We start from the raw sequence: 12,421 nt of genomic DNA, 5'->3' as shown, positions 1-12,421 counted from the left end.
TACCCTGTTTCCCAGGCTGGCTTCAGCCTGCACAAGGAGCCAGGCAGCCAGCTAAAAATCAATTGAAATAGGAAACATCAATATGCACAACACACACACCTAAGAAAAGTTTCAATGTACTGGTTTTCCTCTCACCACAAGGCTTAAGGCCTGGAATCCAAACTGTGCAGGAAGCTGAGTCATAAGGATGGCAACTCAAAGTCAGCCTGGCTGGGAAGTCCACCTCAGAGATAGAAGGGGAGCTGTCATTCAAGTGGCGAGTCACCAGACTTGAGGGCAAAAGCTAAGGCACAGCACCCAGGCCCTGAGTTCAAGCCCCAGTGCAACCACACACATAAATGTCCTTTATGCCAGAGACTGAGATGACACGGTGGGTGATGCCCAGCCAGGACAGGTCCCTTTGTGCTGTGACTTCACAGATGCCACTGTGAGGGAGCAACGGGCAGTGTGAATATGAGGTTGTGGCCAGGCTAGATGTGCGTCCACCATAGGAGAGAACTTGCTGTCGTGTGGGGCATGCGCTAGCAGGTTTGCTTGGGTTGTCTGGGCTAGGAGTTGAATTTTGCTGTTCCTGTTGCATTAGTATATTAACATAGTGTGGTTGGGGGTGGCTTGGGGGGTGTTTAGATAGGATTAGTGTGTTTGTGGGTGGTTACCTAACATGATTAGTATAGACGACTTGGAGAAGACACTGCAGGTCCTTGAGGCCAGTGCCGCCAAGGGGTCGGGCCTGGTGCTTGTAGGACACTATAAAATTCTGGGACTTATCAGAGGGCAGTTTTGGGAGCATGTATCTGGCCCGACACCTCCCCACAGGCCATCTTGTAGCCGTGAAAATACTAGAGAAAACGGACAACCCTTTAATAGAAAGCGAAGTGGACATCGCCAAGTCCGTGGACCGTCCGTGTGTAGTCAGAACTTTTGAGGTGGTGGAGACGACTGAGCAGGTGTTCCTGGTGATGGAGTACGTGCACGGACAGGACCTGTTCCACCGCCTGCAGCAGTCCAGGAGGATGAAGGAGGACGAGGCCCGGGCAGCGGGCAGTTTTCCACCAGATCCTCACAGCCATGCAATATTGCCATGACCACGGGATCGCACACAGAGACACCAAACTGGAGAACATCTTACTAGATCAGTGGGGGAGGGCCAAATTATGTGACTTTGGCTTGGGAGCTAGATTCACTCCAAGTGTGGCAGTCTGCCCTTCTGGGCTCCCGAGCAGCTCCTGCAGGAGGCTATTATGGAGACAAGGTGGACGTGTGGAGTCTGGGCATCCTGGTATACACCATGCTCACGGGGCCGCTGCCATTCCAAGGGAGGCCCTGGACGCGGCTGCAAGCCCAGGTGAGAGGGGCCGCGTCCTGCTGAGGAGGCACCTCTCCCAGGACAGCAAAGGCCTGCTGGCGCTGCTCCTCACCACCGACCCGGAGCACAGGCCCTCCCTGGCGCAGGTTCTCCAGCATCCCTGGCTGAAGAACTCCCAGTCACAGCTGCCACCGGTGTGCCACACGCCCCTGCCCCAGCCGGACCCTGACATCATCAGGGTAATGGACTTCTGGGGCTACAAGCTGGGCAGGTGCAGGAAGCCCTGCTGGCCACACACAGAGACCAGGGTGGAGCCCCCACGGGCCCTAGGACGCTCCCGGTTCCGGGACCTCTGCCATGCCCCTCACCTGCAGGGGCCTGGGCCTGCACCAAGCTAAGGAAAACCACCAGTTTACTCACCAGGCACTCTGCCTGCTGCCTGCCTTCTGAGGTCCAGGCACAGAAGGATGGCATCCAATGTGCCACGTCTGCTTCTATGCTCTGCCTCCTCGCTGCCTCCTGCACCCAGAACCCTGAAGAGAAGGAGGACTGCAACTTGCCTCCCCAGGAACCAATGGCAGCCAATTCCAGTAGCCTAGCCATAGCCAAGTCCCAGGACAACAGCCAGGGATGGAGTAAAATCAAGGGAAGGATGCTAAGAGCCCTGCTGCTGCCTTCCTTGCCAGAAAAGATCTGGCAGAGTCTGTCCTGGGTCAGTAGAGGACAGCACCTGACACCTGCAGAGCATGTATGTGGAATGGGAGCTGAGCTATGGGTTTTGTCTTTGACTTAATGAAGTCCTTTTCACCTGCCCAGTCCTTTTCTGTGGGGACCTGAGGGCAGGAGAGTCAGAGGGAGGTGGAGGGGTGCTCACAGAGGCAGATTTCAAGAGGGGGAGGGCTCCTGACCTGGGTTCTGAGTGAAAATATTCAGAGGTATTGCCTTGAAGAGTTCTGACTGTCTTTTTTGTTTTTTCCTGCAGCTGTATATCTCTACTAGAGGAGAAGATAGTACATATAAATACATTTGTTTGTTTTAATGCATTATTGCTCCATACTTCATTTCATGTACTCTACTTTTTCCCTTTCTGTGTTCCTAATTAAAACAGGACTAGTCAGAACAATTGTGTAGTTCAATCTGTCTTCATAGCTATTTTAAAGGTTTGCCCTGGAGCATTGAGGTTCAATGCAGCTTAGCTTCTGATGCACAAAGTAACTTGAGCAACCAATAGCTACAAACAATAAAAAGTGTTCCTCAAAATAAAAAAGTATGTTCTGGGAGTGTGTCCTTGTTTTGAGTTCTTGTCTAGCATCTAAGAAACCCTTGGCTTGATTTCTTGGTTTCATATACAAAGATAAAGCTGGACTTACTATTGTCGCTTCAGTGGTAGATCTCTAGCCTTGATAGAGTTCAAGTGCTCAAGCCCTTTGTTCTACTCACAAGAACTGGGAGGGGGAAAAAAAAGGAAAAAGACCAGGTTTATCCTAGCGGTAGAGAGCTTGCCTAGCATGCACAAAAACCCAGTTTCAATTCCTTGGTACCACATATGTAGAAAAAGCCCCCAAAAATGCTTTGGCTCAAGTGTAGAGCCCTTGCCTTGAGAAAGTCCAAGTAGAGTGCTCAGGTCATGGGTTCAAGCCCCAGGATTGACAAAAGAAAAAAAAAAGGAGAAAATTGTGGGGTGCTGACAGTTCAAATGCCCATCCGTTTTTGGGAGTCCTGGGGCTTGAACTCAGGGCCAGAGCACTAATTTTTAGCTTTCTCTCAAAGCTAGAGCTCTACCACTTGAGCCATCACACTACTTCTGAAGTTTGTCTATGACATTCTACCACTAGGCCAAACTCCCAGATGTCAAATTGCCATCATTCCTGTCTTGGAATCCTTTATACATTGTTTTTTTTTTTTACTTTTTGTATTTACTTATAAATCTGAAGTGCAGAGGAGTTGAGGTGACATAAGTCAGGTAAAGAGGACATTTCAGGCACTGGAACTATTTCCATTAATCTCCTGTTCTCCATTCACTAGATGTGTAGTTCATTTTCAACATAGTGTCCAGTGAACACCACTGCTGCATTTGTTCAGCCTCCATGCTATGTTCAAGGATACACAGGCAAAAATAAGCATCTGGTTTGGAATCCTACTCCACATCTTCAGGTCCTTGTAAAGGACTTATTAACTGTCAATTTCCTGACCAGCGTTCCTCTCAGTTACATAGTTTTTCAGCAGATGAACTCCAGAAAATGTTTAGTGTTCCTGGAAACAGAACAGGGATCAAACATAGATATGGGTGGCCAAAAGGCTTGCTTTGAACAAGTTCAAAGCCAGGTAAAGCAGAAAAGCCTGCGACCCTGAAAGCCTGCAACTGGCCAAAGGCATAGAAGAGGAGGTGTGGGTCAAGTGGTTAGAGCCAGTCTGCACCAGAGCACTCAGATACTCTGAGTCAAGCCCAGTAGCAGCAAAAGCAGAAGCCAAACATGCACCACCACTGAGCTACTGCCTCAGTCCATTCTGCTAAGAAGGTTTTCAGAAACTTGTTCCAACAATACACTTCAGGAAGTCACTAACGGAGAGGTGAGCACATATTGAGTCCCGAACTCAGCCCAGCAGAGGTCCAGGAAGCCCTCATTGGCAGGTTCCAATGGTACCTGGGAACGTACTTAATACCGTATTATCAGAAGGAGCAGCAGGCAATACCTCCAGCCAGCTAAGACATCCATGTTCTCATTTACAGAAGAAGCCTGTCATGGCCCCATATGAGAGGAGCATCAGTGTCCTCTCTAGGCATCCTGCAGGCAGCTGGCCATGAAGAGCAAGAGGATGGCAGCAAATGCACCACCTACTCTTCTGTGTTCGGCCCTCTCTGTGCCCCCTGCATCCAGGGCACTGAGAAGGATGGGGACTAGGCCCCAGCAGAGAAACGTGGGGTCAAGCCAGTGCTTTGACCAACATCTCATCCCCTGACCATGTGAGAATTAAAGAAACCTCAGGAGTAAGTTTATTCTCCTACACTGAGGAGACAGGTAGGCTGAGGGAGGATGAGGTCTGAGCATTTTGTGCCAGATACTTAGCACAGTAAATGACTGTCATCAAAGTGGTAGTGCCCACAGGGACCTTCACCCAGACAATGTTTTGTTGGACATAAGGGATAAGGTGAAAATGTGTGATTTTGTTCTTGGTGATGGCTTTGCATCTGGAGAAAACCTTGAGGAACCAATGTGGTAGTTTGCCATTGTGGGCCAACAAGACTTTTCTGCAGAAGGGCTTCTACAGTGACAGTGGAGCCTTGGCTCTTCTGTGGGATGTGCTGGACAAGGCTCCATACACAAGAACTGTAGCAAGCACAGCTGTCAGTGTACAGTGAAGTTCTCTGGCCTTCCCCCATCATGGTGGACCCTGTGACCAGGCAGTCTCTGATCTCATCAGAGTTATAGCATTTGAGAGTAGAATCCACAAGGTTCTGCTATGTCAAAGGTCCAGTGTCGTGAAGGGAATTATCTAGTACTGATTCACAGAAGGGACCAGGGGAGGGGACCCAAGGCTAGGTAAGAGATATGATTCCTGGACCCTCAAGTTGCCTCTTCTCCTGGCTGGCCTCCATAGTATCCAGATACACCATCTTGCCAACCAGGCATCCTACCAACTTCCTGCCCATGGAGCACAAGGGGCAGGAGGATGCCAGCAAATCAGCCACCTTGGCTTCTGCACTCTGCCTCCTCATTGCCCTGGAACTAGGGCGTTGAGAAGAAGAACTGACCTCTTGCTGACAGCAGCAGAGAAACCTCTGATCAAATCACAGTTTTGATCAATATCCCAATCCCTGACCACATCATACTTTGGAGAAACAGGAAGAGGAGGACCGTCAATAGCCTAAGAGGCCTCAACTGCTCTTTCTTCCTTTCCCATCGCTTCCCAAAGAGCACATCTCACAGGCAGTCCCGAGAGGGGATTGGACAGCACTGAAACCCATCGGGTATGAAAATGAGCACAAGCTGGGCAGTGGGCTTTTTCCTTTCTGATTTGGGGTTGCTAATTTTGTTAGGGGACTTAGAGAAGGCACTGCAGTCCTCGAGGCCAGTGCAACCAGGGGTTCGGATATGGTACTGATAGGCCAATATAAATTTTCTGGATGGGGAGTTTGAGTGTGCATTTAGCCAGGCACATCCCCAAGAGACAATTGTAGCAATGTAAATGTTAGAAAAAATAAGTAGTCCATCATTTGCAAGTGAAATGGACATGTGCAAGTCCCTGGAACAATTGTGTGTGGTGAGAGCCTTGGAGGTGGTGGAGTCCCGTCACAAGGTATGCCTGGTTATGGGATTCGTCCACGGACAGCACCTGCTCCATCACTGCTCGAGTCCAGGATGAGGGAGGATCAATCTCGGGCAATTTGATTTACCAGATCCTATGGCAGTGCAGTCCTGACACGCAAACCCCATTGCCCACCGGATGTTACACTGGAAAGCATTTTAATAGACAAGTATCACTTGGGGGCTGGGGCCAGGCTCACACCAGGTCAGAAACTAAAAGTGCAATGTAGATACTGGCCCTTCTCGGTGCCAGAGCAGTAGCTACACAAGGCTATCACAGAGATAAAGTGGACATGAGGGCATCTTGTTATACACCCTGCTCATGGGCCAGTTCCCACTGTGAGGGAGGACCTGGAGCAGGCTGCAAGCCCAGCTGAGCAGAGACTGCTTCAAGCTGAGGAGACATCTCTCAGAGGAGAGCACAGGCCTGCTGGTGCTGCTCCTTAAGAAGGAAGCTGAGCATAGGGCCTCCATGGCACCGGGACTCCAGCATCCCTGGCTATAAAAAAGCACTCAGTCACGCCTGCCCCCAGGACACACCCTCTGCACCATCCTGACCCTAGTTTAATTAGGGAAATGGGTTTTGATGCAATAATCTAGAAAGGGTATGGGAAGAAGCACTGATGGGCCAAAGATTTGATGCAACCATGGCAACATATTTAGTATTAACTAGCACATGGGAGCGAGGGTGGGACTCCACCAGGCAGGGGAGACACTTGGTGCCTACTCCTCCCCCTTGCCCCTTACCTGAGGGGCTGGGCCTCCACCAGTCTAAGAAACAACAGGCTTGCCAACCAGGCACCCTGTCAGCTCCCTGTCTACTGACCAGGAAGGCAGAAGGATGCCAGGAAGTGCCACCTCACCTGCCCTCTGCCCCCTGTATCCAGGATAGTGAGGAAGATGGGGAATGGGCCCCATCAGACACATCTGTGGTCAAGCCAGTAATTGGACCAGCATTTCCACACCTCACCACATCAGAGTTAGGAGGAAAATCAGGAGCAGGGTTGCTCACCCACATTCCTAAAGGAGGCAGGGTGAAGGAGATTGAGGGATGAGCATATTTTTTGCCACAATGAACTACTGTCATCACAGTGGCATTGCTCACAGGGACATTAAACCTGAAAGTGCTTTGTTAGACCCAAAGGGCAAGATGTAAATATGTGACTTTATTCTTCAAGCTTGCTTTGCACCTGGAGAAAACCTGGAGGTAGAATGTGGCAGTTTGCCATTTGGACCACTGAGGACTTTCCGCAGGAGGCCGACTACAGTGACAAAGTGGAGTCTTGGCATCTTATTATACACAAAGTGAATGGGTCAGTTCTTATTGTGAGGGAGGAGCAGGAGCAGACTCCGTGCTCAAGCTCGCAGGGCCACTTCAAGGGAAAGAACACAGCTGTCGGGGGATCTTTGTGAACGTCGCTGGTCTTGCTCCTCCTGAGAGACCCGAGTCCAGGCCCTCACTGGGCAGGTACCCCAAACCGCTGGCCCCCCAAATCCCTGAGGCACACCCACCACCAGTCACACCCATGGACCTGCCAGACCTTCATGTCATCAGGTGGTGACTTCTTGGTGGCAGAACTCAGAGGAGATCAGGGAACCCAGGATGTGTCGAATGTTCAATATCATGAAGGCAGTTGTCCAGTACTGACTCACAAGGGCCAGGTGAGGGGTGCAATTCCTGTACCCCTGCCTTGTCCCTCACCTCCTGGGTCTAGATCTCCACTGGTATCAAGAAATGCCATCATGCCAACCAGGCATCCTGACTTCTGCCTGCCCACTGGTCACAGGGTCGGGAGAATGTAGCAAATGCTCCACCTCTGCCTGGGTGATCTGCCTCCTCAATGTCCCCACACTCAGGGCCTGAGGAGAGAAAGACTGCTGCTGGATACACCCAGAGCATGTAGGTGAGCCCAGAGCGGGGTTCTCAGTGTTATTTTGCTAAGATTTGATGAAGTCCTTTCACACACACACACACACACACACACACACACACACACACACACACACGTCTATTCTGTGGGCTCCAGAGGCAGGGAAAGAGTCAAATGGCAGTGGTGGGATGTCCACAGCGACAGATTTTAAGAGGGAGGGCTCTTGACATGGTGCTGAGTGACAACCCTCACAGTTATTGCTTTCTGAAATGTGTATCTCTTTCCTCTTGCCATTTCTTCCTGCAGGTGACTCTTCCTCATGTGCGTGCAAAAATGTAGTATTTGTGGGTCAGGAGCTTGGCCTTGTGCTAAAGTACTTGCCTACCATTCACGAGGATCTGGGTGCTGAGGCTCAAGTGGTAGAGAAAGTCCAAAGACACTGCTCAGGCCCTGAGCCCCAGCCCAGGACTGAGAAAAAAAAGTAGTATTCATAAATAAATTTTATAGTTTTAATCAATTATTGCTGTAGAGTCCATTTCATGTATTCTGCTTGTGTCTTTATTGTAACAGTAGCAGTCAAGATATTGTGTAATTCACATCCTAGCCCTGGCTTGTCATCATAGCTATTCTGAAGATGAGTCCTAGAGGAACAAGGTTCAAAGGTACTTGGCTTCTGATCACAAGTTAACGTGTGGAATTAAACGAGCCTCTCAAAAGAAAAAAACATATGAGCTACAGTCAGATCAAGTGCACAGCGTTTGTATCTCTGTATCATGTTAATTGAGGCAGACAAGCCTAAGTCTGCCTCCCGGTCGGCAGTGCCATTCTCTGTGTTGCAGTCCTTGGAAAACCCTAATACCTCTGTCACCTCACTTCACAGACCAGTGTTCTTCTCAGTTAGATTCTTTTTTACATCAGAGGGATTTTTAAGAAAATCTTTAGAGAGATCAGGAAAAAGAACAGCCCTCAAGATCAGATAGAAGTTTGGTTGTACATGCTTGGAAATTTAGCTTCTTTCTTTATCATTGTATTTTATTGTCAGGGTAATGTAAAGAGGAGTTACAGTTACATTTGTCAGCTAGTTACTTCTTGGGCATTTATACCCCTTCTCATACTTGAAATCTAGCTTCTTCAGAGACTGAGATTTGTGGTTTGAACTCTGCCCAGAGTTCAGTCTGTGAGACTGAGAAAGCCTGTAATGCCGCAGAGGCTAGAATTGAAGCGTGGCTCAAGTGCTTACAGCCATTCTAGACCAGAGCACAATACTTGAGTTTATGCCCAGCAGCAGCCAAAAGAGATCCACCACCACTGAGCTACCTCCTCCGCCCAATCTGAAAATAAGGTTTTCAGAAACTTGTTCCAACTATTTCCGGAAGACAACACCTGAGGGGGGCTAAAGAGAAACTCTTCAGAAAAAGGGAAACAAATGATGCTCACAGAGTTGCATTCAAACATTATAAAAACCAATTGTACACAATACTGCTGTGTTACCCAGTACAATGCTCAATCAATGAGGCCATCTGAGTTTCCCAGCCAATTCTGACTTGGAGCTTGGGCCCAGGTTACACTTCTCTGTGGAGGACGCCTGCCTGCACCTCAGGTCTCATAGTTTAAGGGACCATTCCCTTGTCACGTTGTTTCCTGCTGAGGAGATTAGCAGCTGGCATTCTTATTTACGAAAGGCCCAGGGGGCAGATCCTCACCAAGGTAGCTACAGACACAGCTGGGGCAAAATCAGGAGCAAGTCAGGCTCACCACCACACCACTTGGACCAGTGGGCTCTGGAATCGAGAGGGTGATGATGTACGGAGGTCATAACCCAGCAGGGCTGGGTGCCAAGGAGTGCTTGCCACCAGTGGGAGCATGGGCGCTAACTTAATTCCACATCATTACAAGGACCAGCAAGGTAAGACCTCCAACCAGGTAACCCACGTCCTGGGCCAAGCTCTTGCTCTTTTCTGTAGAGGCCTGGACCTGGACTACTGTCAGAAAAAGACCATGTGATCCCTCCTCTTGCATCCTGCCTGCTGCTCACCTTCTGTGCATGAACAGCAGGAAGAAGACAACAAATGTGCCACCTCTGCCACCTCTTTGCCCCCCTGCACTCTGGGTTCTGAGGAAAAGTAGAACTGCACTGTGTCCCCTCTTAGCCCAGCAGCAGAGAAAGAAATGTCAAAAATCCCTGACCACATTGGGGTTGGGAGAAATATGGAAATGTGTTGTCTTGTATAGGAAGCAGGTAGGATGAGAAATGATGTGGCCCAGGCAGGTTGCTGTCAGGTGATTACTGCCATGAAGTACTGTCCCCACTGTGGCATTGCTTAGAGGAACATGAAATCTGAGACTATTTTGTTAGATGTAAGGAGCCATGTAGAAATATGTCATGTGGGGCTTGCTTTGACATCCAATGTAGCAGTATGGCTGCCTGGGACACAGAGTTTCTGCAGGAATGCTCTTACGGTGACCAAGTAGAGACTTGGCGTCTTAGTTTACACTATGTTTACACTGGCCTGTTAACAGTCCAGTTCCTATTCCAAGAGAGGACGCAGGGGCCATTTCATGCTCAGAAGATATGTCAGAGGACAGTGAAAGCCTGATGGCTTTCCTCATCCTCAGCACAGACCCGAACACAGCCCTCTCTGAGGCAGATATTCCAATATTCATGACTGAAATACACCAAGTAACACCCACCACCCACCACAAACCCCTGGTTATATCATTTGGGGGATAAAAATCAGAAGTGGTCTGGAAAGCACTGATGGATCGAAGGCTTGATCCAAACATGGGCAAAAATAAGTATTTAATCACAACAGGGACCAGAAGGCCGACCTACCAACCAGATCGGTTGACTAATTCCTTGTCCCTCACCTCAGGGCCTGGGCTTCCACTGGTATTAACAAAAATCTTGTAGAACAGGTGTCAGGTGAGCTGAACACAGGTGGCAGGAGGAATGGATCATATATGCATCACCTCCACATCTACCCTCTGCCTCCTCTCTGCGCCCTCTCTGCCCCCTGTACCCAGGGCCCTGAGGAAGAAGAGGCCTGCAACTCACCTCTCCAGACCAAGCAGCAGAGAAACCTCTCGTCAAGGCAGTGTTCTGACCAGTGTCTCAACTCTGGCCCCATCAGGGTTTGGGGAAACACGCAGGGGAGGATTGGCAGATTTCTAAGAGCCCTCAGCTGCTACTGCCTTGCCTTCCCAAGGAGCATGTCTCACAGAGTCCATCCCAGACCGAAGGAACAGCCCCGAAACCAGCAGGCCATGATGGTGAGCACAGAACTGGATTTTGGGTTTTGTCTATGAATAAAGTCATTTTCACCAAGCCAACCTCTGTCTGTACTAGAGGCAGGGAAGTAGAATCAGAGAGTGGTAGAGGCATGTCCATAGGGACAGATTTCAGGATGGATGATCTGGATGTCAGCAGTCAGAGGGGTTTTGTGTGTGTGTGAACTTCAGACATGTTTCCTTGTTTCCTTTCTTCCTGCAGATGAATATCCCGCATGTTTGAGAAGGTAGTACTTGTAAATAAATGTGATGATTTTAGCCAGTTATTGTTCCAAATTCTACTTTATGTATTCTATTCCTGTCTCTGTGGATTTTTTTTTTTTGGGGGGGAGGTGTCATGGGGCTTGAACTTGGCCTGGGCATTGTCCCTGAGCTCTGCAGCTCAAGACTACCACCCTACCCTTGAGCCAAGCCCCACTTTCCGTTTTTTAGAGGTTAACTGGAGATAAGAGTCTCAAGTCCTTTTGTGCCTAGGCTGGCATTGAACCTGATCCTCAGATCTCAGTCTCCTGAGTCGCTAGGATTACAGGTATGAGCCACCGCGCCCGGCTCTCTGTGTTATTAGAGCAGTAGCAGTCAGGATATTGTGTAATTCAAATTGTAGCCCTTGCCTGTCATCAAAACTATTCTGAAGATGAGTCCTGGAAGAATGAGGTTCAAAGCTACTCTGCTTCTGACCACAAGGTAACGAGCATCCAACAGGTAGAAGTAATTAAAGTTGCTTCTCAAAAGAAAACTGTGATCTGCAGTGAGCTCAAACGAACACAATTCACAGTGTGGTACCATTTTTAGAAGGAGTGAGGGGCCTAAATCTGCCTCCATGTGTGGACTGCCAATCCATTTCTTGAAGTCCTTATAAAAGCACAGTACCTCTGTCCCTTCACTTCATAGAACAGTGTTGCTTTCAGTTAGATTGTTTTTAAATCAGATTTTTTTTAATACTTCAGAACATCTTTAGCAATTAGAACAGTGCTAGGGATTCAATACAGGTTTTGATGCAACATGCCTGTAAATCTAGCTACTTCAGAGACATTTAGGGTTCACAGGCTGGCTAAGCCTAAAAAGCCTGTGAGATTCTTAAAGCCTGCAACCAGCAAAAGGCCTGGATGTGGAGGTGTTCCCAAATGGTTAGAGCCAATCTGCACTTTAGCAGCAAAAAGACAACCAAATAACCCACCACCACTGAGCTTCTCAGTCGGTTCTGAAAAGATTTTCAGACACTTGTTCCAACCATAATTTCAGGAAGGCAAGATCTCAGAGGCTGAAAGAGAAACTCTTAAGAAAAAGGAAAAGAACTGATTCTCACAGGGTTGTATTACAGAGATCAGAAAACCAATTATACATGGTAAGGCTATATGTCCCAGTGAAAAGTAAGGTGAAGGGATCTAACTGACCTCCACAGCCATTCTGGCTTGGGTCCAGGGTTTAGCTTCCATTTCTATGCTGAGGACACCTGCCTGCACCTCAGCTCTTATAATTCAAGGGATTTTTTTTTGTTTTTGCATGAGCGTAAATATTGGGATTTGATTAACATTGAATTTGAAGGTTGCTATTCTATCAAACCAGAAATAATCAAGGTCTTGCTTTCCAAACTATAGTGTACCCAATTTCCTCATCCAAGTTTTATAGTTTTCATTGTTGAGGTGTTA

At 48.6% G+C, this 12,421-nt stretch overlaps 1 protein-coding gene across 1 annotated transcript; it reads left to right on the top strand.

Annotated features, from left to right (window-relative positions):
- Positions 1-788: 788 nt before the first annotated feature.
- LOC150062804 (sperm motility kinase 2B-like) lies at positions 789-1,704 on the top strand. Its single transcript, XM_090333459.1, has 2 exons — positions 789-1,041; positions 1,133-1,704. The coding sequence occupies exons 1-2, from the start codon at positions 789-791 to the stop codon at positions 1,702-1,704; spliced, it is 825 nt and encodes a 274-aa protein (XP_090189585.1).
- The last annotated feature ends 10,717 nt before the right edge of the window (positions 1,705-12,421 follow it).

This window comes from Megascapheus bottae, chromosome 5, assembly GCF_031878675.1.
Source record: "Megascapheus bottae isolate mThoBot1 chromosome 5, mThoBot2.hap1, whole genome shotgun sequence".
NCBI lineage: Eukaryota > Metazoa > Chordata > Mammalia > Rodentia > Geomyidae > Megascapheus > Megascapheus bottae.
Note: the sequence above shows the minus strand (reverse complement) of the source record. Positions and strands in the feature narration are given on the sequence as shown.

What these genes read in the sequence shown, in the direction of transcription:
- LOC150062804 (XM_090333459.1), top strand. Translation starts at nt 789, where the DNA reads ATGTATCTGGCCCGACACCTCCCCACAGGCCATCTTGTAGCCGTGAAA. An exon ending in GGACGAGGCCCGGGCAGCGG is followed by an intron (nt 1,042 to 1,132) that starts GCAGTTTTCCAC and finishes ACATCTTACTAG; the next exon opens with ATCAGTGGGGGAGGGCCAAA.